This window comes from Hordeum vulgare, chromosome 5H (genome assembly GCF_904849725.1).
Source record: "Hordeum vulgare subsp. vulgare chromosome 5H, MorexV3_pseudomolecules_assembly, whole genome shotgun sequence".
NCBI lineage: Eukaryota > Viridiplantae > Streptophyta > Magnoliopsida > Poales > Poaceae > Hordeum > Hordeum vulgare.
In genome coordinates, this window is record NC_058522.1 from 466,898,392 (window position 1) to 466,924,917 (window position 26,526).

At 46.1% G+C, this 26,526-nt stretch overlaps 1 protein-coding gene across 1 annotated transcript; it reads right to left on the reverse strand.

Moving 5' to 3' along the window:
• Positions 1–24,481: 24,481 nt before the first annotated feature.
• On the reverse strand, positions 24,482–26,289 carry LOC123398911 (zinc-finger homeodomain protein 1). Its single transcript, XM_045093353.1, has one exon. It carries the CDS (start codon positions 25,864–25,866, stop codon positions 24,958–24,960), a length of 909 nt encoding a protein of 302 aa, XP_044949288.1. The 5' UTR covers positions 25,867–26,289; the 3' UTR covers positions 24,482–24,957.
• Between the last annotated feature and the right edge of the window lie 237 nt (positions 26,290–26,526).

Genomic DNA, 26,526 nt, shown 5'->3' on the forward strand with positions numbered 1-26,526 from the left:
TTCCTCGCCAGAAATACCGGAAGAGCCTGCCTGACAAACTACAAAGCACGAAAAAACTCACAACTCAGATGGAAGCAAACATCCACGCATGCATGCATGCTGCATGCATCGATGGCAGGACGATCGAGTCCGTTCGCTTTGCCGGGCCGTGCCGTGCCGTGCCCCCCAACTTTCTTCCGGGCCGGTGCTCGCTTTACGCAGGCAGGCTACAAGGCTAGCTCGCACTAGCTGCACCTGCAAATGCTGCATGCACTCGAGGCATCAATGTGCAGCATGCGATCTGCAGGGAGGAGAATAGAAGGCGCTCATTATTCAAGCCCGTGCACGCACCATGGTCCATGGAATGCATTGCCATGTCCGTATCAGTGTCGCCTCTGCCCTCACTTTTGCGCCCCCGGACCGTCGGCACAAAAAGGAGCCAAGGGTGGCGCGGCAGTCTTTAGTTTCCACTGACAAAAGAAAAGCTCCGGTTCAGCATTCATTTGTCGCCTCCAATTCCATGTAGCCGGTCGCTTCCTCAGTAATCATAGTGAAATACTCCTATTGATTGATTACTAGACAAATTAGCAGGGACAGAAAATGTGATTGCAACATTTTTTTACTTCATCCGTCATAGTTTAGAAGACGCGCATAAGCGATCTCTCTCTGACACCAAAGTGAATCGTGATTGGTTCTAATTTTCTTTACAAGTGCTTACATAATAACTTCACAATGCTTAATTATTTGAGAAGATGATCTACAATAAACAAAGAATCCTCGTGCATGGAGCTTTTTTATCCCATGTGCATACCGTTCCCATTATGCATGTAGCCAACTAGTACTTTTAATTAACTAAATAGTAAATATCGTGCATCTTAACCTTCTTTTATTTTGAAAATGCATGTAAACAGAAGTGCGTCTTCTAAACTGTGACGGAAAGAGTAATTAAGAAAAACTCTTCCCTTTCCGGAATGAGAAAATCAGAGTAAATAGATATGCAACTGGGCTCTTTCTCCAAGTGTTTTATCCTTTTTTCATTGGCGGCTAGAAAAAAAACATCCTCTCTACATGTCACCCGGACGGCCGATGATGGTGAGCAAAATCTTAGTGCCTTCGCTCCGACTAGTAGTCGAAGTTAGGGTACTTTACTCCTCGCATGTGTGGTGCTCGGGGACGGTGCCGCTTCTTTAAATTAGTCTTTCGGCTCTGATCCTCCTTGAGCTTATCCATTTATAAGTAGTCAACGAAACTTTGGTGTAGGCTCCTATCGTCTTCTTGAACCGTGAGGCTAGGGTTTCATGTCGTGCATACGCGATAACTAAATTTGTTGTCAGTTGGTCCTTAAGACACATGTGAAGGCGACGACTACGATCCCAGTGCGTTGGTTCTTAAGAAACATGCACAAAGACTTCGAGTCTGTCGTTGACAAGGATAAATCGGCTCATGTAGAGGAGTGGTGGCAACGACGTGTCATCGGCGGCGTAGTCTAATGACGGTAGTTGTCACTGATGGTCGAGGGATGTCTATATAACATATACTCCATCTGTTTTATAATGTAATGCGTCCGTGTTTTTTAACATTTAAGTTGGTTATAAATTTAATCAACACGATATAAAAATGAATTCAAATATTTTTTTGTTCCCGTCGTCCGTCGGTGTGGTTAAATTTATGGTCCAACTTAAATTTCGAGACGCACGAGGGCACTATATTATGGAATGAAGGAAGTATTATGTTTGAGGTGAATTGTACTTCCAGGTGAACTTTCGTAACAGATCTAACAAAAATAGGCAGATAATTGACAGCCTCAACTGATATCATGGCAAACAGGAAGCAATGTCTGATCCTATGTGATAAGCAAGCAAGCATGCATGCATGAGTGCGCACGACAAGGGCAAGCGACGAAGACGCTATCTGCCTGGGAAATGGCTCGTGACATGATACCACGCTTGGAACTGAAGCAGTGATTAGTAGGGCCGACGATTAGATGTTTCAAAGGCGTCGTTTCATATAGCAGCATGCCCTAGCTGCAGTACATGGCAGCACAGTACAACACTGCACCACCATCATCATCAGATTGCCTGCACAAGGCATGGGTTGACTTTAATCTCCTTTTTTCTAACGTTGACAGCGGAGAGGGAGGGAGGGGGGGGGGGGGGGGGGAGCCCGGCCCTTGCATGCGGGCCACGGACACGGACAAGGCCAGGCCGTCACAGTGCCGTATATATACTCGAGTTTGGTGTGTGTGACCACCACGCAGACGCAGGCAGATGCATAGGCGATGGAGTAAGTCGTACTTAAGGTCACCATTACACCATATGATCGTGCTGCTAGAGGCCGGGGACCCGCGGGTACAGTTTATTTGACTGGATCTCTAATTCTGTCTATTCGTGTCAGCAAGTACAACAAGACGCAACAGTTGTGGTCACTGTTAATCGCTTTACCACACCTCGCCATTTGCCATTTATGCGAGCGGCACGCTCGTATATGTGACATGGCATATCTGCTCGTTAACTAATCCGAGGTCTATCCTTTAGAGATGTGCATTTGCTCCATTAAAAAACGAAGATGGTAAATTTCGGATTTTAAATATGGAACCCTTCTCCTCTCATTTAACCGATGAGGTAAATCTTTTGTCTTCGTTTCAAAAAAAAAAAAATGGCAACCCACGCATTTTTACGACAACTTTAGTTTCCGCGAGATAGACGGATAACATGATAATTTTTTGACAAAATTAATGAATTGGGACAAAGATGTCATGTTTTAACAACTAAAATTGCCACCACGCATCAACTAAATTTGTCATGGAAAAATGTTCGGGATAACATTCTTAAAAACCAAATGTTCAGAATTTATCGGGACCTTTAAAAAACAATCGGTGCACATAAACACAAATTGGGTGCTCATTTGGTTCAAACCACTACATTAACTCATTAAAACAAAATTGGTGCAAATTCAGAATATTTTACATAAATAGTTTAGATAATTTAACTTAATTTTAACTAGAACTTACTAAAACTAATCGCTATCCATCTCATTCTCGAGCCTCTTCCTATCCGATTCGGTCAGCCCTCCGATCATGACAATGAAAGTCCTATACCCTTGAAAATCAATATTTTTATGTGGCAAATTTCCACAGGTGTCATTTTTATTAGGGATAACTTGAAGAAATGTAAGTGGCTAGGGCATCCCACATGTTCTGAGCAGGAAAATGCCAGGCATATGTTGTTTGGATGTCATATGGCAAAAGTGGTATGGGGAGCTATTTGCCAAGTTATTTGGGGTTGAGTGTAGTCTTAGTAACATACTCCCTCCGTCTGATAATAAGTGTATTTTTTTCCTTTTTTATCAGTCAAACTAGTTAAACTTTGACTAACTTTATTGAGAAAAGTGCTAGCATTTATGACATTAAATTAGTATCAATAAATTTGTCTTTACATGAGGTTTTTAAATATATCATTTTCATGTCATATATGTTGCTACTTTTTTCTATAAAGTTGATCAAATTTTAAAAAGTTTGATAAAGTACTAATCTATTTGTACACTTATCTATGGACGGAGGGAGCATGGCAGAGCTTGACCTGCTTTAATTTTTTTCTTCCCGGTGGCCATAAATTCTAATCCCTACGTCTTAAAATAAGTGACTTAAAAATGACTTTACTTTAGACTAAAGTTAGCATAAAATTGAATTGTTTTTAAGTCACTTATTTTGGTACGGAGGAAGTATATGCTTGAGATTGTTGTTGTATGCTGTGGAATTTGGACTTTGAGGAAGAAAGTTACATTTGATGGTCATGTGGCCAGGTCTCCTATTGGTATTATATTTACCATATGCTCATTGTTGATGTACTAGTCGGGTTTGTTCAAGGATGTGGACAACAAAAAATCTTAATAGTGAGGTGCAGGTGCTGATGAAGGAAACCGCTCGTCGGACGTCGCTTTTGGTCCCAGCTAGTGATGGAGGTGCTGATACTTAGGCCAAGATGGTCGAAGATGGTTGATGTTGTTGAAGTCTTCTTGAAGTTTGGAGTCTGGGTTGCTGGAGATGCTTCTGTGGTCTAAGTTTAGTTTTGATCCTTGTTGGGCCTATCTTTTACGGAGTATGTAGTATGTTCACTTGATCCTGTGTATTGTGTCTTTTGAACTGTTCGTAGTTTTTAGTGGTAGCAGGTTTTCGTCCTGTAGCTAGAGTATCGATGCTGAGCTCTATATTGCGGGTCCTGTAGTACCAGGACGACACTGGTTAGTTTTTTTTTAAACGGAGGCAAAATATTTACCACATATATTAAATAAGAAGGAGCAAGAGTTTGATACAACACACTCAGATCATTGACGCTAGTTAGTTGTTGGTATGTTTGTTAGTATCAACAAACTTTGTGTTTCCGTTAAGCGATTAATGAAAAGGGGCAGCCCAGTTGGAAAAAAAGATGTTAATAGATTTCATTGACTAGCCGCAGCTCCTATACATGGTGTTGGTTAGCAATGGCCGTATTTGGCGCTGTGCTGGCGAAAGTGCATAGGAGCTCTGGGGTGTTACGCCCCCCTATATTCAAAAATAATTCAGTAATTCAAAAACTCAATTTCGGACTCTCAACATCCACACACCTCAATTTCGGACTCTCAAATCCATGCAACTTCATGCACGTCGATCATACACGTCAATATTACACATAAATAACAAATGTTTGGTAGCAAAAATAAATAGCATTTACATACAATTTATTTAAAGTGCACAACTCAATCATCAGCTCCTTGGCTTTCATTGTAGTTCACATATGGTCCTGAAGATCACTGAGTAGCTTCGCGTGCACATGATGATCTCGAAAATTCTGATGCATTTGTAGAACGAACAATGTGTCGAACACGTAGAGGGCAAGGAGAGCTCGGGACACTAGTGGGGACAGGGCCTTTAGCCCCGGCCCGTAAGGGGCTTTAGTCCCGGTTCACCAACCGGGACTAAAGGGACGGGACTAAAGGCCTAACCTTTAGTCCCGGCCCTGTTCCAAGCCGGGACTAAAGGTGCTCCACGTGGGCGCCTCGTAGCGCCCCAAGGGCAGGCCCTTTAGTCCCGGTTCGTTACACGGACCGGGACTAAAGAGTTTCAGATTTTGTTTTTTTTTTAAATGAAATTATTTTTGGGTTTTAGGGTTTTAGGGTTTAGGTGTTCGGGAGATTAACGTGATGCCTCGTTTGATGTTCGGGAATTAGTTTTCATATAATTTAAATAGAAATAATTATGCATATATATATAAGATTAACTTATCTTACAAGCGAGCATATATATACAATTATATGGAGATCTGAATTATCGGGACTAGAGCCCGTCTATTCGATTACATGGACGAACATCAGTAATGGCCCCTAGCTACACTAAATCGTCCTTTATCATCTATAGCTTCCGTCCTCAGAAAGGTCGCAAGCTCCTGTGCAACAGCAATCGCGCGTTGCTCTGGTAGGACCTTCGTCCTCATGGCCGTGTACTATATAAGAAGAGGAGATGAATATGAATATCAATCATGATAACAAAGAATGACGGGTAAAAATAGAGGTGTGAATGTTCATTGCTTACGTCGAATCTGTGATCCTTGTGCTCAGAGGTAAACGTGCGAATGGTCTCGCAAACATAGTATCCGCATAGATGCGTTCCCCGTGGTTGTTGGTCGCACTTTACGAGAATAGAATATATATAATCAAAATAATAATCTAGCATCATAAATGTATTGAAAATAGAAGTATATCATACTACTACTTACCTCAGCCGTTCTAAAGGTCAGCTTCTCAGGCTCGATACCGGGAGTCACGCACTTGAACCGCTTCCAAACCCTGCCCGACAAGGATAATGATTTGCGAAGTTTTTCATTAATTGATATATCAGAAAATCATCGAAAGAGACCGATAGAGCGCAAGAATGATTGAAATTACCCTTGGAGCATGTCCTGCAGGCTTTGGAACTGTTCCAAGGGTCTCGATAATGGGTCGAAGGCATCAACTCTTCCCTTATCAATTTGAATGTCCAACAGAATCCAATGGAAGCTGCACATGTGTGTGTGTGTGTGTGTGTGTGTGTGTGTATATATATATATATGTGTGTGTGTGTGTGTGTGTGTGTGTGTGTGTGTGTGTGTGAGTAACTTATCAATTACACTTATAAGTGAATGGACACAACAGAGTAAAGACCCTCACCTGAAGTTGTATGGAAACAGTATGTGGTCACATAGATTTTGATATGTTACAAACCTTAGAAGGTTTTCCTCCGTCTCCTTGGGTTTATCAGTTACCGTCGCTATATGTATTTTATCTGGGTCAATAAACCCAATATTTAGGATGTTCTTACTTTTACAATCCAGAATCTTTATTCTGCATAATAGAGTACAAGTTATATATAGACAATGAATTGAAATAACTAAACAAGTTATATGTAGACAACGAATTGAAAAACTTACACACAATAGCAACTCATAAGCGATTTGTCGAGGGCGTCGCCATTTTACATCTCGAAGAGTTCATCAAAGACGATATGGATTTCTTTGGGGCGGCCGTAGTACTCCCGTGGGACACTCACCACGATCATCGTTCTCCCATTCTTTGATTCACTTAAGTACCATGTATGCAAGTAACGCATATTTGTTGGGACATCATCTTTGCTGACCAAAGGCGCTCCCATGACAAACTGTGTCTTAGGGGCTACCACAGCCTTGGGTAACCTGTCGTCTTGGGAAGCCAGAATGTCTTCAACCGAGATACCCCATTCAGCCGCCCACTTCTTTGCTAATTCGAAATCTTGCCCCTGCACCGGAGGGGGGACATTCTCGGTTAACACCTTGAGGGGTGGGATCGACTGTTTGGCCTGTTGTCCAAGCTGAGGAACGTCTGATTTTTTCTTGTTGGTAGTTGAACTTGATTTGCTCCCACTTGCACTTGCACGTGATCTGCTCTTTTTCACTTCCTTCTGCAATGTGCGTGTATAGTCATCAGGCTTATGGTGTAAGTCATATTGTGATGGAAGGGTCGCGAAGTATTTTGCAAATGCTATTTGCTTCTCGGTGTATTCCGGGCGGGGCTCGGGTTCCTTCTTTTTCATATGCGCATCATGATGTTCCTTTGCTATCCTGGCGTTTTCCTCGGGGGTACGATCATAAGGTCTGAAAGGAAGATTAGCATGAGGTACCTTTGGGAGGGGCGACCGTTTGCGCTTTGGGGGGCTCCGTCGCTTAGAAATCGTCGGCGGAGCGTTCTTGGTGGCACGCTTCCGCTTAGTATCCGGAGCGGGCGGCGGCGGAGACGGACCACCCAAGTCCGGCGGCGGTGATCGAGATGGACTCGTGTTGTGCTGGCCGACGTCATGTGGAGGGCTTGGAGGTAATGGAGGTGTAGGTGACCTGCGACGACTCGGAGGCGGTGTTGTCCTTGGGGCAGAGCCTGGAAGCTTGATGTAGTTTTTGTCCCATAGGATGACTCCACCCAATACTTCTCCGAGTGTCCTCTCATCTTCGGGTCCACCTATGTCGAGCTCCATATCATGAAACCACGCCATGATTTCATCCACCCCGACTTTAGCAAAGCCAGCTGGAATCTCATGGCCATGCCAGCGTGCATCGGGGCCAGAAGGTAAAGCTTGTCCGACGGCCACCTTCATGGATATGTTCTTAAATTTCTGATGGAGTTCACATGATGTTGACTCCTTGATTCCATCCACGGGGTAGCCGGGACCGCCCTCTATCATTCTTCGTGCATCGTCGGGCGGGGCCTCAGATTCAGCCACGCTGCTTTTCCGCTTAGATGGGGTAGCGGTAATATCAAATGCAGGATCTTCCTGGCGCGCTACTCCTCTAAGCTCATCAATCTGCTTCTGTTGCTCGTTAATCCTGGCAAGCAACTGGTTGAACTTGTCATTCTCCTCATCCTGCTGCCGCTTCTTTGCTCTCTCTCGGCTTCTGTAAGTGTCTTGGTCTCTGGCAAACCCAAGCCACCACGGGTAAGAAGGACCGAAGCCTCGCGTTCGTCCTCCATGTTCGTCATTGCCGAGGACCAGTGTGAGCAAATCTTTCTCTCTATCTGCAGTGAACTTTCTTTTTCCCTCCTTAATTTCTTTCACTATCCTTTTCCAATTCTCCCTGGGTATCCTAAGACCGTCACTGCACATGAGGTCCCCTGTTTCTTCGTCGTACGAACCACCATGCGCAAGGAACCAATTTCTTGCTCTCAATTCCCACTCATCACGGAGTGGTTCAGGTACGATGCCTTTATCTAGCAGATCTTGCTCTTTCTTATCCCACTTTGGGATGGCAGTCTCATAGCCCCCTGGACCCAGCTTGTGGTGATATTTCTTCTTGTCGGCATTTATCTTGTTCTTTTACGATAATGCCTGGGCATCTTCTGACTCCTTGTACTCTTGAAATGCCTTCCAGTGATTCGTCTGCTTGGCTAGATACCCCTCGAATACTGGCACTTTCTTTGTCTTCAGATAGTTTTTCCATAGCTTCTTCTTCCAGCTACGGAAAAGTTCGCCATCTTATTTAGAGTCCACTGCTTGACTTTGGCCCAAACGGATGCACTTCGTGTACAAAACGGACAATCTCTCTCGAAGTATCACCGTTTCGAACGAGAACTCGTCTCTTACAAAGGGATTTCATTTTTTTGAACTAAATTGAACTCCATACTTTTTGTGTGTTCAAAATGCAGAAATTCAAAGGCACATCACAAAATTTCAACAATTTCTGACTTCATTTGGTATTCTTCGTGCATTTACTTTTTTTGAGCTAGTTGACGCTGAAATTGAAAAGCACTACAAATGAACTCTGAAAATGTTGAAAGTTGGCATGCTATCATCATTTCACCCACATAGCATGTATTAAAAAGTTCAGAGGGCTACGACAAAAACTGGATGCACTTCGTGTACAAAACGGACAATCTCTCTCGAAGTATCAGCGTTTCGAACGAGAACTCATCTCTTACAAAGGGATTTAATTTTTTTGAACTTATTTGAACTCCATACTTTTTGTGTGTTCAAAATGCACCATTCAAAGGCACATCACAAAATGTCAACAATTTCTGACTTCATTTGGTATTCCTCGTGCATTTACTTATTTTTTTTGAGCTAGTTGACCCTCAAATTGAAAAGCACTACAAATGAACTCTGAAAATGTTGAAAGTTGGCATGCTATCATAATTTCACCCACATAGCATGTGTTAAAAAGTTGAGAGGGCTACGACAAAAACTCGATGCACTTCGTGTACAAAACGGACAATCTCTCTCGAAGTATCAACGTTTCGAACGAGAACTCATCTCTTACAAAGGGATTTCATTTTTTTGAACTTATTTGAACTCCATACTTTTTGTGTGTTCAAAATGCACAAATTCAAAGGCACATCACAAAATTTCAACAATTTCTGACTTCATTTGGTATTCTTCGTGCATTTACTTTTTTTTTGAGCTAGTTGACACTGAAATTGAAAAGCACTACAAATGAACTATGAAAATGTTGAAAGTTGGCATGCTATCATCATTTCACCCACATAGCATGTGTTAAAAAGTTGAGAGGGCTACGACAAAAATTAGATGCACTTCGTGTACGAAACGGACAATCTCTCTCGAAGTATGAGCGTTTCGAACGAGAACTCATCTCTTACAAAGGGATTTCATTTTTTTGAACTTATTTGAACTCCATACTTTTTGTGTGTTCAAAATGCACCATTCAAAGACACATCACAAAATTTCAACAATTTCTGACTTCATTTGGTATTCTTCGTGCATTTACTTATTTTTTTGAGCTAGTTGACCCTGAAATTGAAAAACACTGCAAATGAACTCTGAAAATGTTGAAAGTTGGCATGCTATCATCATTTCACCCACATAGCATGTGTTAAAAATTTGAGAGGGCTACGACAAAAACTGGATGCACTTCGTGTACAAAACGGACAATCTCTCTCGAAGTATCAGCGTTTCGAACGAGAACTCATCTCTTACAAAGGGATTTAATTTTTTTGAACTTATTTGAACTCCATACTTTTTGTGTGTTCAAAATGCACCATTCAAAGGCATGTCAACAATTTCTGACTTCATTTGGTATTCCTCGTGCATTTACTTATTTTTTTTGAGCTAGTTGACCCTCAAATTGAAAAGCACTACAAATGAACTCTGAAAATGTTGAAAGTTGGCATGCTATCATCATTTCACCCACATAGCATGTGTTAAAAAGTTGAGAGGGCTACGACAAAAACTCGATGCACTTCGTGTACAAAACGGACAATCTCTCTCAAAGTATCAGCGTCGATGATGGTCGCTACTCCTACTTCCCCTAGTGCATAACCAATATCTAGCACAAGGAGAAGAAGGAGAAACGACCCCCCACAGCAATAGTCGACATTCTTCTTCTCTCATGTATGGTGGACACTCCCTCACCTGATTTTTCGACCGTCGATGATGGTTGCTACTCCTTCTTCCCCTAGTGCATAACAAATATCTAGCACAAAGAGAAGAAGGAGAAGCAACCCCCACAACAACAGTCGGCATTCTTCTTCTCTCATGTATGGTGGACACTCCCTCACCTGATTTTTTGACCGTCGATGATGGTCGCTATTCCTTCTTTCCCTAATGCATAACAAATATCTAGCACAAGGAGAAGAAGGAAAAGCGACCCCCACAAAAAAAGTGGTTCCGCGGCACGCCACGTGGTTCCGCTGCACGCCACGTGGGACTAATTGTTGGAATTATGCCCTAGAGGCAATAATAAATGTGTAGTTATTATTATAATTCCTGTATCAAGATAATACTTTATTATCCATGCTATAATTGTATTGAATGAAGACTCATTTACATGTGTGGATACATAGACAAAACACCGTCCCTAGCATGCCTCTAGTTGGCTAGCCAGTTGATCGATGATAGTCAGTGTCTTCTGATTATGAACAAGGTGTTGTTGCTTGATAACTGGATCACGTCATTGGAAGAATCACGTGATGGACTAGACCCAAACTAATAGACATAGCATGTTGATCGTGTCATTTTGTTGCTACTGTTTTCTGCGTGTCAAGTATTTATTCCTATGACCATGAGATCATATAACTCACTGACACCGGAGGAATGCTTTGTGTGTATCAAATGTCGCAACGTAACTGGGTGACTATAAAGATGCTCTACAGGTATCTCCGAAGGTGTTAGTTGAGTTAGTATGGATCAAGACTGGGATTTGTCACTCCGTGTGACGGAGAGGTATCTCGGGGCCCACTCGGTAATACAACATCACACACAAGCCTTGCAAGCAATGTAACTTAGTGTAAGTTGCGGGATCTTGTATTATGGAACGAGTAAAGAGACTTGCCGGAAAAACGAGATTGAAATAGGTATGCGGATACTGACGATCGAATCTCGGGCAAGTAACATACCGAAGGACAAAGGGAATGACATACGGGATTATACGAATCCTTGGCACTGAGGTTCAAACGATAAGATCTTCGTAGAATATGTAGGATCCAATATGGGCATCCAGGTCCCGCTATTGGATATTGACCGAGGAGTCTCTCGGGTCATGTCTACATAGTTCTCGAACCCACAGGGTCTGCACACTTAAGGTTCGACGTTGTTTTATGCGTATTTGAGTTATATGGTTGGTTACCGAATGTTGTTCGGAGTCCCGGATGAGATCACGGACATCACGAGGGTTTCCGGAATGGTCCGGAAACGAAGATTGATATATAGGATGACCTCATTTGATTACCGGAAGGTTTTCGGAGTTACCGGGAATGTACCGGGAATGACGAATGGGTTTCGGGAGTTCACCGGGGGGGGGGGGGGGGGCAACCCACCCCGGGGAAGCCCATAGGCTTTGGGGAGACACACCAGACCTTAGTGGGCTGGTGGGACAGCCCCAAGGAGACCTATGCGCCAAGAAAAGAAAATCAAAGGAAAAGAAAAAAAAAAGAGGGAAGAAGTGGGAAGGGAAGGGGACTCCTCCCACCAAACCAAGTCCAACTCGGTTTGGGGGGGGGGGAGTCCTCCCCCCCTTGACTCGGCCGACCCCTTGGGAGTCCCTTGGACCCCAAGGCAAGGTCCCCCTCCCTCCTCCTATATATATGGGGCTTTTAGGGCAGATTTGAGACGACTTTCTCACGGCTGCCCGACCACATACCTCCATAGTTTTTCCTCTAGATCGTGTTTCTGCGGAGCTCAGGCGGAGCCCTGCTGAGACTAGATCATCACCAACCTCCGAAGTGCCGTCACGCTGCCGGAGAACTCTTCTACCTCTCCGTCTCTCTTGCTGGATCAAGAAGGCCGAGATCATCGTCGAGCTGTACGTGTGCTGAACGCGGAGGTGCTGTCCGTTCGGTACTAGATCGTGGGACTGATCGCGGGATTGTTCGCGGGGCGGATCGAGGGACGTGAGGAAGTTCCACTACATCAACCGCGTTCTCTAACGCTTCTGCTGTACGATCTACAAGGGTACGTAGATCACTCATCCCCTCTCGTAGATGGACATCACCATGATAGGTCTTCGTGCGCGTAGGAAAATTTTTGTTTCCCATGCGACGTTCCCCAACAGTGGCATCATGAGCTAGGTTCATGCGTAGATGTCTTCTCGAGTAGAACACAAAAGGTTTTGTGGGCGGTGATGTGCGTTTTGCTGTCCTCCTTAGTCTTTTCTTGATTCCGCGGTATTGTTGGATTGAAGCGGCTTGGACCGACATTACTCGTACGCTTACGAGAGACTGGATTCATCGTTACGAGTAACCCCCTTTGCTCAAAGATGACTGGCAAGTGACGGTTTCTCCAACTTTAGTTGAATCGGATTTGACCGAGGAGGTCCTTGGATGAGGTTAAATAGCAACTCATATATCTCCGTTGTGGTGTTTGCGTAAGTAAGATGCGATCCTACTAGATACCCTTGGTCACCACGTAAAACATGCAACAACAAAATTAGAGGACGTCTAACTTGTTTTTGCAGGGTATGATTGTGATGTGATATGGCCAATGATGTGATGTGATATACTGGATGTATGAGATGATCATGTTGTAATAGAAATATCGACTTGCACGTCGATGGTACGGCAATCGGCAGGAGCCATAGGGTTGTCTTTATACTAACATATTTGTGCTTGCAGATGCGTTTACTATTTTGCTAGGATGTAGCTTTAGTAGTAATAGCATGAGTAGCACGACAACCCCGATGGCAACACGTTGATGGATGATCATGGTGTGGCGCCGGTGACAAGAAGATCGTGTCGGTGCTTTGGTGATGGAGATCAAGAAGCACGTGATGATGGCCATATCATGTCACTTATGAATTGCATGTGATGTTAATCCTTTTATGCACCTTATTTTGCTTAGAACGACGGTAGCATTATGAGGTGATAATTCACTAAAATTTCAAGACGAAATTGTGTTCTCCCCGACTGTGCACCGTTGCTACAGTTCGTCGTTTCGAGACACCACGTGATGATCGGGTGTGATAGACTCAACGTTCACATACAACGGGTGCAAAACAGTTGCGCACGCGGAACACTCGGGTTAAGCTTGACGAGCCTAGCATGTGCAGACATGGCCTCGGAACACATGAGACCGAAAGGTCGATCATGAATCATATAGTTGATATGATTAGCATAGGGATGCTTACCACTGAAACTACTCTCGACTCACGTGATGATCGGACTTGGGATAGTGTAAGTGGATCATGAACCACTCAAATGACTAGAGAGATGTACTTTTTGAGTGGGAGTTTAGCATATAATTTGATTAAGTTGAACTCTAATTATCTTGAACATAGTCTAAGTCCACTTTGAATATATTTGTGTTGTAGATCATGGCTCACGCAAGTGTCATCCTGAATTTTAATACGTTCCTAGAGAAAGCTAAGTTGAAAGATGATGGAAGCAACTTTGTAGACTGGGCTCGTAATCTTAAGCTAATCTTACAAGCTGGAAAGAAGGATTATGTCCTTAATGCTGCGCTAGGAGATGAACCACCCGCTACGGCTGATCAGGATGTTAAGAACGCTTGGTTAGCACATAAGAAGGACTACTCAATAGTTCAATGTGCAGTCTTGTATGGCTTAGAACCGGGACTTCAACATCGCTTTGAGCGTCATGGAGCATTTAAGATGTTCCAGGAATTGAAGTTTATCTTTCAGAAGAACGCCCGGATCGAGAGGTATGAGACCTCCGATAAATTCTATGCTTGCAAGCTGGAGGAAAACTCGTCTGTCAGTGAACATGTGCTCAAAATGTCTGGGTACTCAAACCGTCTAGCTGAACTGGGGATTGAACTCCCGCAAGAAGCTATCACTGACAGAATCCTTCAATCACTGCCGCCAAGCTATAAAGGCTTTGTGTTGAACTACAACATGCAAGGGATGAACAAGTCTCCCGGCGAGTTGTTTGCGATGCTGAAAGTCGCAGAGTCTGAACTCCGTAAAGAGCATCAAGTGTTGATGGTGAGCAAGACCACTAGTTTGAAGAGAAACGGCAAAGGCAAGAAGGGCAATTCGAAGAAGAGCGGCAAGCCTGTTGCCAATCCGCCGAAGAAACCCAAAGCTGGACCTAAGCCTGAAACAGAGTGCTTCTATTGCAAGGGTATGGGTCACTGGAAGCGCAATTGCCCCAAGTATCTGGCAGATAAGAAGGCGGGCAAAGAAAAATCAGGTATATTTGATATACATGTTATTGATGTGTACTTAACCGGCTCTCGTAGTAGTGCCTGGGTATTCGATACCGGTTCTGTTGCTCACATTTGCAACTCGAAGCAGGAACTGCGGAATAGACGAAGGCTGGCGAAAGACGAAGTGACGATGCGCGTAGGAAACGGTTCCAAGGTTGATGCAATCGCCGTCGGCACAGTGTCACTTCAACTACCATCGGGATTAGTGATGAACTTAAATCATTGTTATTTAGTGCCTGCGTTGAGCATGAACATTATATCTGGATCTTGTTTATTGTGAGACGGTTACTCTTTTAAGTCTGAGAATAATGGTTGTTCTATTTCTATGAGTAACATCTTTTATGGTCATGCACCGAATGTTAGAGGATTGTTCATATTGAATCTTGATAGCGATACGCATATACATAACATTGAGACCAAAAGAGTTAGAGTAAACAATGATAGCGCCATATTATTGTGGCACTGCCGCTTGGGTCATATTGGTGTAAAGCGCATGAAGAAACTCCATGCTGATGGACTTTTGGAGTCACTTGACTTTGATTCACTTGACACGTGCGAACCATGCCTCATGGGCAAGATGACTAAGACTCCGTTCTCCGGAACAATGGAGCGTGCAAGTGACTTGTTGGAAATCATACATACCGATGTGTGTGGTCCAATGAGCGTGGAGGCACGCGGCGGATATCGTTATTTTCTCACCTTCACTGATGATTTAAGTAGATATGGTTATGTCTACTTAATGAAGCACAAGTCTGAAACATTTGAAAAGTTCAAGCAATTTCAGAGTGAAGTGGAAAATCATCGTAACAAGAAGATCAAGTTCCTACGGTCTGATCGTGGGGGTGAATATCTGAGTTTCGAGTTTGGTACTCACTTAAGACAATGTGGAATTGTTTCGCAGTTAACACCGCCTGGAACACCACAGCGTAATGGTGTGTCCGAACGTCGTAATCGTACTTTGTTAGAGATGGTGCGATCTATGATGTCTCTTGCTAATTTGCCATTATCATTTTGGGGTTATGCATTAGAAACAGCTGCATTCACTTTAAATAGGGCACCATCAAAATCCGTTGAGACGACACCATACGAACTGTGGTATGGCAAAAGGCCAAAGTTGTCGTTTCTTAAAGTTTGGGGATGTGATGCTTATGTCAAAAAGCTTCAGCCTGAAAAATTGGAACCCAAAGCGGAAAAATGCGTCTTCATAGGTTACCCAAAAGAGACAGTTGGGTACACCTTCTATCTCAAAACCGAGGGCAAAGTGTTTGTTGCTAAGAACGGAACTTTTCTCGAGAAGGAGTTTCTCTCAAGAGAATTGAGTGGGAGGAAGATAGAACTTGACGAGGTTGTCGAACCTCTCATCCCTCTGGATGGTGGCGCAGGGCAAGGGGAAACCTCTGTCATTGCGACGGCGGTTGAGGAGGAAGTTAATGATGATGATCATGAAACTCCAGTTCAAGTTTCTGTTGAACCACGCAGGTCGACGAGATCACGCACTGCTCCAGAGTGGTACGGTAATCCCGTCTTATCAATCATGTTGTTAGACAACAATGAACCTGCAAATTATGAAGAAGCAATGGTGGGGCCAGATTCCAACAAATGGCTAGAAGCCATGAAATCCGAGATAGGATCCATGTATGAGAACAAAGTGTTGACTTTGGAGATACTACCTGAAGGCCGCAAGGCTATTCAGAACAAATGGATCTTTAAGAAGAAGACGGACGCTGACGGTAATGTGACCGTTTATAAAGCTCGACTTGTGGCAAAGGGTTTTTCACAAGTTCCAGGAATTGACTACGATGAGACTTTCTCTCCCGTAGCGATGCTTAAGTCCGTCAGAATCATGTTAGCAATAGCTGCATTTTTCGATTATGAAATCTGGCAGATGGATGTCAAAACGGCGTTCCTTAACGGTTTCCTTAAGGAAGAGTTGTATATGATGCAACCCGAAGGTTTTGTCGATCCTAAAAATGCTGACAAGGTGTGCAAGCTCCAGCGATCCATTTATGGATTGGTGCAAGCATCTCGGAGTTGGAACAAATGCTTTGATGAGGTGATCAAAGCATTTGGGTTTATACAAGTGGTTGGAGAATCTTGTATTTACAAGAAAGTGAGTGGGAGCTCTGTGGCGTTTCTAATATTATATGTGGATGACATATTACTGATTGGAAACAACGTAGAGCTTTTGGAGAGCATAAAAGGTTACTTGAATAAAAGTTTCTCTATGAAGGACCTAGGAGAAGCTGCTTACATTCTAGGCATTAAGATCTATAGGGATAGATCAAAACGCCTGATAGGACTTTCACAAAGCACATACCTTGATAAAGTTTTGAAAAGGTTCAAAATGGAACAGTCCAAGAAAGGGTTCTTGCCAGTGTTACAAGGTACGAGATTGAGTAAGACTCAGTGCCCAGCAACTGATGAAGATAGAGAGCATATGCGCTCCGTCCCCTATGCTTCAGCCATAGGTTCTATCATGTATGCGATGCTGTGCACTAGACCGGATGTTAGCCTGGCCATAAGTATGGCACGCAGGTTCCAGAGTAATCCAGGAGTGGATCACTGGACAGCGGTCAAGAATATCCTGAAGTACCTGAAAAGGACTAAGGAGATGTTTCTCGTGTATGGAGGTGACGAAGAGCTCGCCGTAAAGGGTTACGTTGCTGCAAGCTTTGACACAGATCCGGACGACTCTAAGTCGCAAACCGGATACGTATTTATTCTTAATGGGGGTGCAGTAAGCTGGTGCAGTTCTAAGCAAAGCGTCGTAGCAGATTCTACATGTGAAGCAGAGTACATGGCTGCCTCGGAGGCGGCTAAGGAGGGTGTCTGGATGAAGCAGTTCATGACGGATCTTGGAGTGGTGCCAAGTGCACTGGATCCAATAACCTTGTTCTGTGACAACACTGGTGCCATTGCCTTAGCAAAGGAACCAAGGTTTCACAAGAAGACCAGACACATCAAACGACGCTTCAACCTCATCCGCGACTACGTCGAGGAGGAGGACGTAAATATATGCAAAGTGCACACGGATCTGAATGTAGCAGACCCGCTGACTAAACCTCTTCCACGGACAAAACATGATCGACACCAGAACTGTATGGGTGTTAGATTTATTACAATGTAATTCACATGGTGATGTGAGGGCTAGATTATTGACTCTAGTGCAAGTGGGAGACTGTTGGAATTATGCCCTAGAGGCAATAATAAATGTGTAGTTATTATTATAATTCCTGTATCAAGATAATAGTTTATTATCCATGCTATAATTGTATTGAATGAAGACTCATTTACATGTGTGGATACATAGACAAAACACCGTCCCTAGCATGCCTGTAGTTGGCTAGCCAGTTGATCGATGATAGTCAGTGTCTTCTGATTATGAACAAGGTGTTGTTGCTTGATAACTGGATCACGTCATTGGGAGAATCACGTGATGGACTAGACCCAAACTAATAGACATAGCATGTTGATCGTGTCATTTTGTTGCTACTGTTTTCTGCGTGTCAAGTATTTATTCCTATGACCATGAGATCATATAACTCACTGACACCGGAGGAATGCTTTGTGTGTATCAAACGTCGCAACGTAACTGGGTGACTATAAAGATGCTCTACAGGTATCTCCGAAGGTGTTAGTTGAGTTAGTATGGATCAAGACTGGGATTTGTCACTCCGTGTGACGGAGAGGTATCTCGGGGCCCACTCGGTAATACAACATCACACACAAGCCTTGCAAGCAATGTAACTTAGTGTAAGTTGCGGGATCTTGTATTACGGAACGAGTAAAGAGACTTGCCGGAAAAACGAGATTGAAATAGGTATGCGGATACTGACGATCGAATCTCGGGCAAGTAACATACCGAAGGACAAAGGGAATGACATACGGGATTATACGAATCCTTGGCACTGAGGTTCAAACGATAAGATCTTCGTAGAATATGTAGGATCCAATATGGGCATCCAGGTCCCGCTATTGGACATTGACCGAGGAGTCTCTCGGGTCATGTCTACATAGTTCTCGAACCCGCAGGGTCTGCACACTTAAGGTTCGACGTTGTTTTATGCGTATTTGAGTTATATGGTTGGTTACCGAATGTTGTTCGGAGTCCCGGATGAGATCACGGACGTCACGAGGGTTTCCGGAATGGTCCGGAAACGAAGATTGATATATAGGATGACCTCATTTGATTACCGGAAGGTCTTCGGAGTTACCGGGAATGTACCGGGAATGACCTATGCGCCAAGAAAAGAAAATCAAAGGAAAAGCAAAAAAAAGAGGGAAGAAGTGGGAAGGGAAGGGGACTCCTCCCACCAAACCAAGTCCAACTCGGTTTGGGGGGGGAGTCCTCCCCCCCTTGACTCGGCCGACCCCTTGGGAGTCCCTTGGACCCCAAGGCAAGGTCCCCCTCCCTCCTCCTATATATATGGGGCTTTTAGGGCAGATTTGAGACGACTTTCTCACGGCTGCCCGACCACATACCTCCATAGTTTTTCCTCTAGATCGTGTTTCTGCGGAGCTCAGGCGGAGCCCTGCTGAGACAAGATCATCACCAACCTCCGGAGCGTCGTCACGCTGCCGGAGAACTCTTCTCCCTCTCCGTCTCTCTTGCTGGATCAAGAAGGCCGAGATCATCGTCGAGCTGTACGTGTGCTGAACGCGGAGGTGCCGTCCGTTCGGTACTAGATCGTGGGACTGATCGCGGGATTGTTCGCGGGGCGGATCGAGGGACGTGAGGACGTTCCACTACATCAACCGCGTTCTCTAACGCTTCTGCTGTACGATCTACAAGGGTACGTAGATCACTCATCCCCTCTCGTAGATGGACATCACCATGATAGGTCTTCGTGCGCGTAGGAAAATTTTTGTTTCCCATGCGACGTTCCCCAACACTAATGGTCTTTCATTTTTAAATGACTGTTTTAATCAAAAACAGTTGTGTTACAAAAGGGATTTCATTTTTTGAACTTATTTGAACTGAAGACTTTTTGTATATATATGTGGTCGAAATGCATGATACCATGAAGTTAGAAAGGGCTAAACCATTCAAAAGTAGCAAATGAAGTTAGAAAGGGCTAAACCATTCAAATTTGGAAACTATAATGGCACAAACAGAAACTAGACATATATAAATTGGTCCAAGTAGTACATGATACTAGTCCAAACAGTACATAATAATAGCTACCATAGATATATATATTCGAGATGACGCTGGCAATAGTTGACGACTCGAATCAGAATGTCCACCTTATTCGAGGTGACGCTGGCCATAGTTGACGACTCGAATCTTGCGGTACAACTCGTATGAAACGTATGCATCTTTTGTTGCATACTCAATGTTGATACGATCAAGTGGGGCCTTCTCCCAAAGTTTGTGCTGAGACTTTGGGAAATTGGTCTTCATATTACCATATTCCTCGTCGATCAAGGCAACTGCCATATGAGCCATCGAAGTCCTGACATGTCGAAGCCTGAATAACGTTTGGAGATCAATGAGGCAACCAGTTGGTATCTCAATACCGAAGATGTACCTCATCTTCAGCTTGTCGTTCGTTATGTCAACGGTAGCAAAAGTGATGCCGCTGCGAAGGAAGTCCATGAGTTCTGGACAATGCTTGTCACTACTGCAACAGAAACAAATTAAAATGGAATAAATGTTACATACTACTGCAATAAGGAAACATGTTTCACTACAACTAAAGAGAAAATTATCTTTAGGATTCAAATAGAACATATTGCTATCCTATGCAATTTTCGTATCCTACGAATTGATCAAGAAACCGTAAATTAACTATGACATATATATATATATATATATATATATATATATATATATATATATATATATATATATATATATATATATATATATATATATTCTCCCACGGTTTTGCAAATATTCAATAAGCTAGACATATTGCATATTGCTATCCAATGGAACCTAGAGAGATCACTATAGCTATCCAATGGAACCTGGAGAGATCACTAGCTATATGCAATTTTCATGACTATGACATATCATATTGCTATCCAATGGAACCTAGAGAGATCACTAGCTATATGCAATTTTCATAACCTTGGATCAAAGAACACCGCATAAAATTGTATCACCACAACTATGATTTCAATGGAACATATTGAACCAATTAGATTTTTCAGATTGTGGAACACTATTCCAATCAGATTGTGTTCCCTTCAACTAAACAAAATTGTTTCACTACAACTATTTGAAGCGAACCAACTATGATTCCAATGGAACATATTAAACACTAGTTGATTCTAATACGATTTTTCAGATTATGGAACACTATTCCAATCAGATTGTCTTCCCCTTCAACTAATCAAAATTGTTTCACTACAACTATTTGAAGGGAACCAACTATGATTGAAACAAATAAACTTACAATGTCATTACCTTGGATCAAAGAAAGCCTCAAAACTTACCTCGCCCATTGGAAGATCAAGACATGGTGTTTGAAACATAGTTGGATGACGGCAACACCACGTTGATCGGCCGTGTACTCCAGATCAAACCCCAAGAACTTCTCATGATCCACTGCGGCGTCAAGCCATCGTTCCTTCAACTGTCTAAGAAAATGCGGCACCTCCCTGCTCTCGTTCGTGTACACGACATCGAGCTTGGTCTTGCCATGTGCGAGCACCTCTCCAAAGTGAGTTGGCATGGTGAAAGAAGAGAAGGGAAGAAGAGAGGGGAAGAACAGAGCGAGAGCGAGAGAGGAAGAAGAACAGAGAAAGGGCGACGCGACAGAGACTCTGCTTCGGTTGTGGTTTTGGGAAGCGGGATGCAAACCGTTTGGGCCTTTAGTCCCGAGTTGAGCCACCAATCGGGACTAAAGAGGGATACCAACGGTTGCCACCACTACAGCAGGCCACGTGTCAGACCTTTAGTCCCGGTTTGGGACACGAACCGGGACTAAAGAGGGATACCAACGGTTGCCACCACTACGGCAGGCCACGTGTCAGACCTTTAGTCCCGGTTTGGGACACGAGCCGGGACTAAAGGTGGCGCACATGCGGGCTGCCCACCGCGTAGGCCTTAATCCCGGTTTGGGAGACGAACCGGGACTAAAGGCTCCTTACGGGCCGGGACTAAAGCCTCGAGGGAGGCATTGAGAATTGGGGCGACGTGGCCGGGCCTTTAGTCCCGGCCTAGAGGCAGGCCGGGACTAAAGGGTCCCGGCCAAAGGCCCGTTTTCCACTAGTGGGAGTTGCTAGACATACAACGGTGATGTGTGGGCCGGAGAGGAGGTTCCGGACGACAAAGACGGGAGACAGAAGTGTAGTGCCGGTGCTAGCGACGCAGACGCTCGAAATGGCTATGAAGCGCGCGTGGCGATGGAGCTGCGATACGGATGACGCGGAAGAGGAAGAAGTAAGGAGAGAATTGAATCCGACAGATCGACGAGGTGAATTTGGTGCAATTTATGATGGGGTCGCACTTCGGCTGCGGCGGCCAGCATGCAAACACGACGACGGCGAGGACGCGCGAGGCAAGCGAGCGCAGCGACAAGGCCGACAGACATGAGCCACACGAGGTTGTCGGCTACCTCCCCCAATGTGTGGTTGCAGGTGGGACAAAGGTGTCCGGGTGTGACCAGGCCTTACGAGGCAGTCTCATAACATCCTTATATTTATGACGGGTTTGAGGGGTGCGATCAGGCCTTACTAGGCAGTCCCGACGTATAGGGATCAAATGAGGTGTTTGGTTGGGTTACTTTTTTTTGACCGAACACTGACTGGACGGGTGTTCCGATGATTTAGGAGTGAAATAGGGGTCCGGCTGTAGATGCTATTAGAATCCATGTATTGATTCATTTTTTTTGTCCGGTCACTGATCGACCTCCTAGTCGTTTTGAGACAGATTTGACAGATCGTGTTTTAGATACTCTAAATAGGAGGACAACTTAGTACGGCAGCATTATTGACCTCTACCGTCCGCTTACAGTGTGGCATTCAGACCGTGCAGGTTTGCTGGCCGTCCTCGCTTAACCAGTACGTGAACTTTTACCGCTGTTGCTGGCGCCGTTGTGGACAAGAACACTGTAATCTGGGAGTCGTCAGGTTCAGGAGGAACTAGTGTTGCCAGTGGGCTTAACGATCGGCAACTAAAATATTAGTGGGAGTAAAGAACAGCGTACATCACCTGGAATATTGGTGGGAGGCGTTTAATTTTCTCTGTGTGCAGAGGTGGGGTATACGTACATACATACATACATACTACACCTACGTTGGCATACATCACATGCAATGATTCACCGATAGGAAACCGGGAGCGGCAGGTTCGCAGCAAGAACAGGCTATCCTACCTCTCCCAAAACAGAAATATGCCACACTCGCCTTTCGGGGCGTGCAGCAAGCATGGCATACATTCATCATAATGCAAAGCTTGCTCCTCCTCCTCCTGCTGCTGCTACAGCCTACAGCGCTCGCTCCAAAATCAATTGGGTTTTTATTACTACGTACCAGAAGAGTTGAGCGGGACCACGTACGTTAAGACTCCGATCTATGAGCAGTACAAGAATCGAGTGGCAACAACGTTGCAGCACATTGGGTTTGGCCAAGTTCGGACCAGAGCCGACGGCCTTGGCGAAGCGAGCCGCCCAGCATGCATCCAGCGCTCCAAGTTCAGCACCAGCTTGTCCGGCGTCGACGATCGACATGGCTGCCTCCCAATCCAAAGCCAAGTCAGACGGCGAGGAGAGCGGCAAAGAGATGTTGGAGGGAAAAGATGGCTGCATTTTCGAGCGCTGCCGCTGCGGCCTCTCTCTGCTGCGCCCTTTCTCTCCCACTGCATCGATCTCCGGCGCGACGTACGGCGAGCACATGCATGCATGGCATGGCAGCGCAGGCCCAAAAGCTACAGCGATCGATCCGACTCGCCACTATACACACGGGTGGAGTGCTCCGCTAGCCTGCCCGGCCTCCGTCCCCCTTTCCCGGTCTCGCGCTTCCACATAGCAACTGGCAAGCAAAGCTGCACTGCACTGCACTGCACGCACACCCTCCCTTGCGCATGCAGTCCGGTCAGGCGGCGAGGCGTGATCAGCTCAGCCCAGCCGGGCATATGCTCCGTCCGTGCTACAGCGACACGCGCTGACATGCACATACCGTAAGGCGAAGTACGTCGTCATAAATTTGTCCCGGAGCTCCATCCCTCCATGGCTGGCTCCCTGCACCTATCCACCCGTGATGAATGCAGCTAGCGGCAGCGTGCGCCCCCCTACCCTGCGCTGCGCTGTAATTAAAGGCGACTGATGGAGATCGATGCATCGATCGACCGATCGGTGGAGCGAGTAAAAACGGAAAGCCACGCAGGACAGAAGCGAGTAAAATCGGCAGATAGAGCCAGAGCGTGGGCAGAACTAATCAAGGAGGAGAAGAACCTTAACATGGCTCGCGAGGTGGGGGGAGTTAATGCATGCGGGGGGCAGGACGCGAGCGAACGGCTGCATTAATTCATGGCGGAAAAGACAGAGAAATCGGGCGAACAACAGTGGAGCACGTCATGGAGTGTGGCTCTACAGTTGCGCTGCATGGATCGATCATGGCGGTCTCCTTCTTGGATCAACAGGGCCGTGCCCCAAGTTAGTGAGGCGAGGCGGGGAGGAGAATGGCCAAGGGAAGAACGGAATGCAACAGTTGTCTATCTTCTTTAGGACTGGCAAGGCAAGGCAAAGGCATGCAGTTGGTAGGGATGACTAGCAGACCTGGACGAATAGCCCGACCCATGAGTAAAATTGCAGCTAGCGACGACAAGAAAGAAAAGGAGAAAAAAAATACTCGAGGAGCACGCACGGAATCCATGGCCATGCAGGCAGCCCCGATCCCCAGATATAATTCCTCGATCGCCAGCTATCTAGCTGAGCTGATCGATCAAGCAGTAGTAGTACATTCCCAGGAAGAACCAAATCAGCAAATGGCCATGGCGCCATAGCTAGGGATTACATTCCTACTTACTCCACTAAACAACATGAGCAACAGTAGATAAATAAAAACAGAATGCAATAGAATAGAATAGGGAACCACCTAAATCCATCCAAGAACCAAGGAACTCTCGCTACGGATTAACCTAATGTAAGCCAGCCAGCCAGCCAGCCAGCCATGCACCGCTCCGGCCGGAGGGGAACGCCGTCAAGCGCGAATGCAATGGCTATAAGCTGAACAAGGAAGCAACATGCAGATGCTGGTACCTATCGGGGGGCTAGCCATGCCATGGTGGGTCGATCAGCTAGCTCGGCTGAGGCCCATGACGCCAGATGCGTCGTGCATGCGGCTTTTTCTTGGGGTGGTGGTGGTGGTTGCATGCGGCGTCAAATGCTGGGCGGCTTCTTGCCGAGGGTGTGCTTGTTGTTGTGCATCCAGACCTTGAGGACGTGGCGCTTGACGCCCACCTCGTCGCAGAAGTGCAGCACGGCCGCCTCGTCGTGCTTCTGGATGCGCCACCCCACGCGCTCCGCGAAGGCCAGCATCTTGTCCTTCTGCTCCTGGGTGAACTTGGTGCGGAACCGCTTCTTGCCGGACCCGGACCCGGAGCCGTACCCCGACGGGCCCGCGCCCAGGGACATGCTGCTCAGCGGGGCCAGCGCCGACATGGGCCCTGCCGCCATGCCCGACAGCTCCTCGGCGTCGTCGCGGCCGCTGTGGGAGGTGGACGGGAGCGCCAGCGGTCGAGGGTGGCCTGCGGCAGCGGCGGCGACCGCGGCGGCTGCGGCGGCCATGTGGTGCTGGTGGTGGTGCAGGTAGCCCGCCGGGGTGCGGTAGTAGGGCGAGAACTGGTGGTGCGGCACGCCTCCGTAGGGGACCATTGCGGTGGGAGAGAAGGGCGAGCCCTCGGCCCCCGCGGGGAAGTCGGACTCCCTCCGGTGGAAGTTGCGGTGGCAGTTGCACGCGGCGCAGCGGAGCGCGTCGATGCTGCCCTCCTCGCCGGCGGCGATGAACTCGCCGCAGCCGTCGACGGCGTGCCCTCCGATGCCCACCGCGTGGTTCTTGAGGCACTCGCGGTACCTTGCGCCGCCCGGGACCTTGGCACGGCCGCCGAGCTCACCACCACCGCCGCCACCACCAGGAGGCTTGTTCGGCGTAATCCCGGCGCCGGCAAGCCCCGTGGACAGCGGCGGCGGAGTCTCGTAGCTGGAGCTCACCGGCATCGGCATCGGCATCGGCATGGACATGTGCATCTCCTCGTCGCCGTCGTCGTGGTCGTCGAAGTCCATGCTCATCTAGCTAGGCTAGGCTAAGCAGAAGCTGCTGGGTTTGCCGGCGTGTTCTCGAGAGGAGGCCGGGCTAAGAGAGGGCTTATTAGCAAGGGTTAAAACTGGGATGAAGGGATAAGAGACGCAGGAGAGAGTGTGGACACCATCTGGCTAGCTGCCAGTTTTGACGACGCGCTGCACCAAGGCTGCAGCGCCTGCCTAGGCGATGATGTAATAAGATGCACACACACACACTCTCTCTCTCTCTCTTCTCTCTCTGTAGCGAACTCGCTTTCTCTCCTGTTCACCGCCTACCTCCCTCTCGAGTCGCGCACTTGTCTGATCCCTCATCTCTCCACCCGGCCAAGGCGTGATGTATGTTCTTTTGCTTCATGCTCATGTCTTTGCTGTCTGTCTGTCCCTCTCCGCCCCGCCCTTCCCTTTTCGACCGGTTTGGCTCCAATGCCTTTTAAATTCAGGTTCCGAATATTTGATCGTGACATCTGGTCCTTGCATTTTTCTTTTCTTTTCTTTCTCGTGTCTAGAACATGGTCAAGGTCAACACAAGATCCCCGCTTCTTCTTGTGCTTCAGGAGGTGAAATTCATGAAGGCCAAACCTCTCTGGCAGCATCAGGCAAATTTATATCTACCCTAACCGAAAACTGTGTTCCCGGGTCGAGTGATGT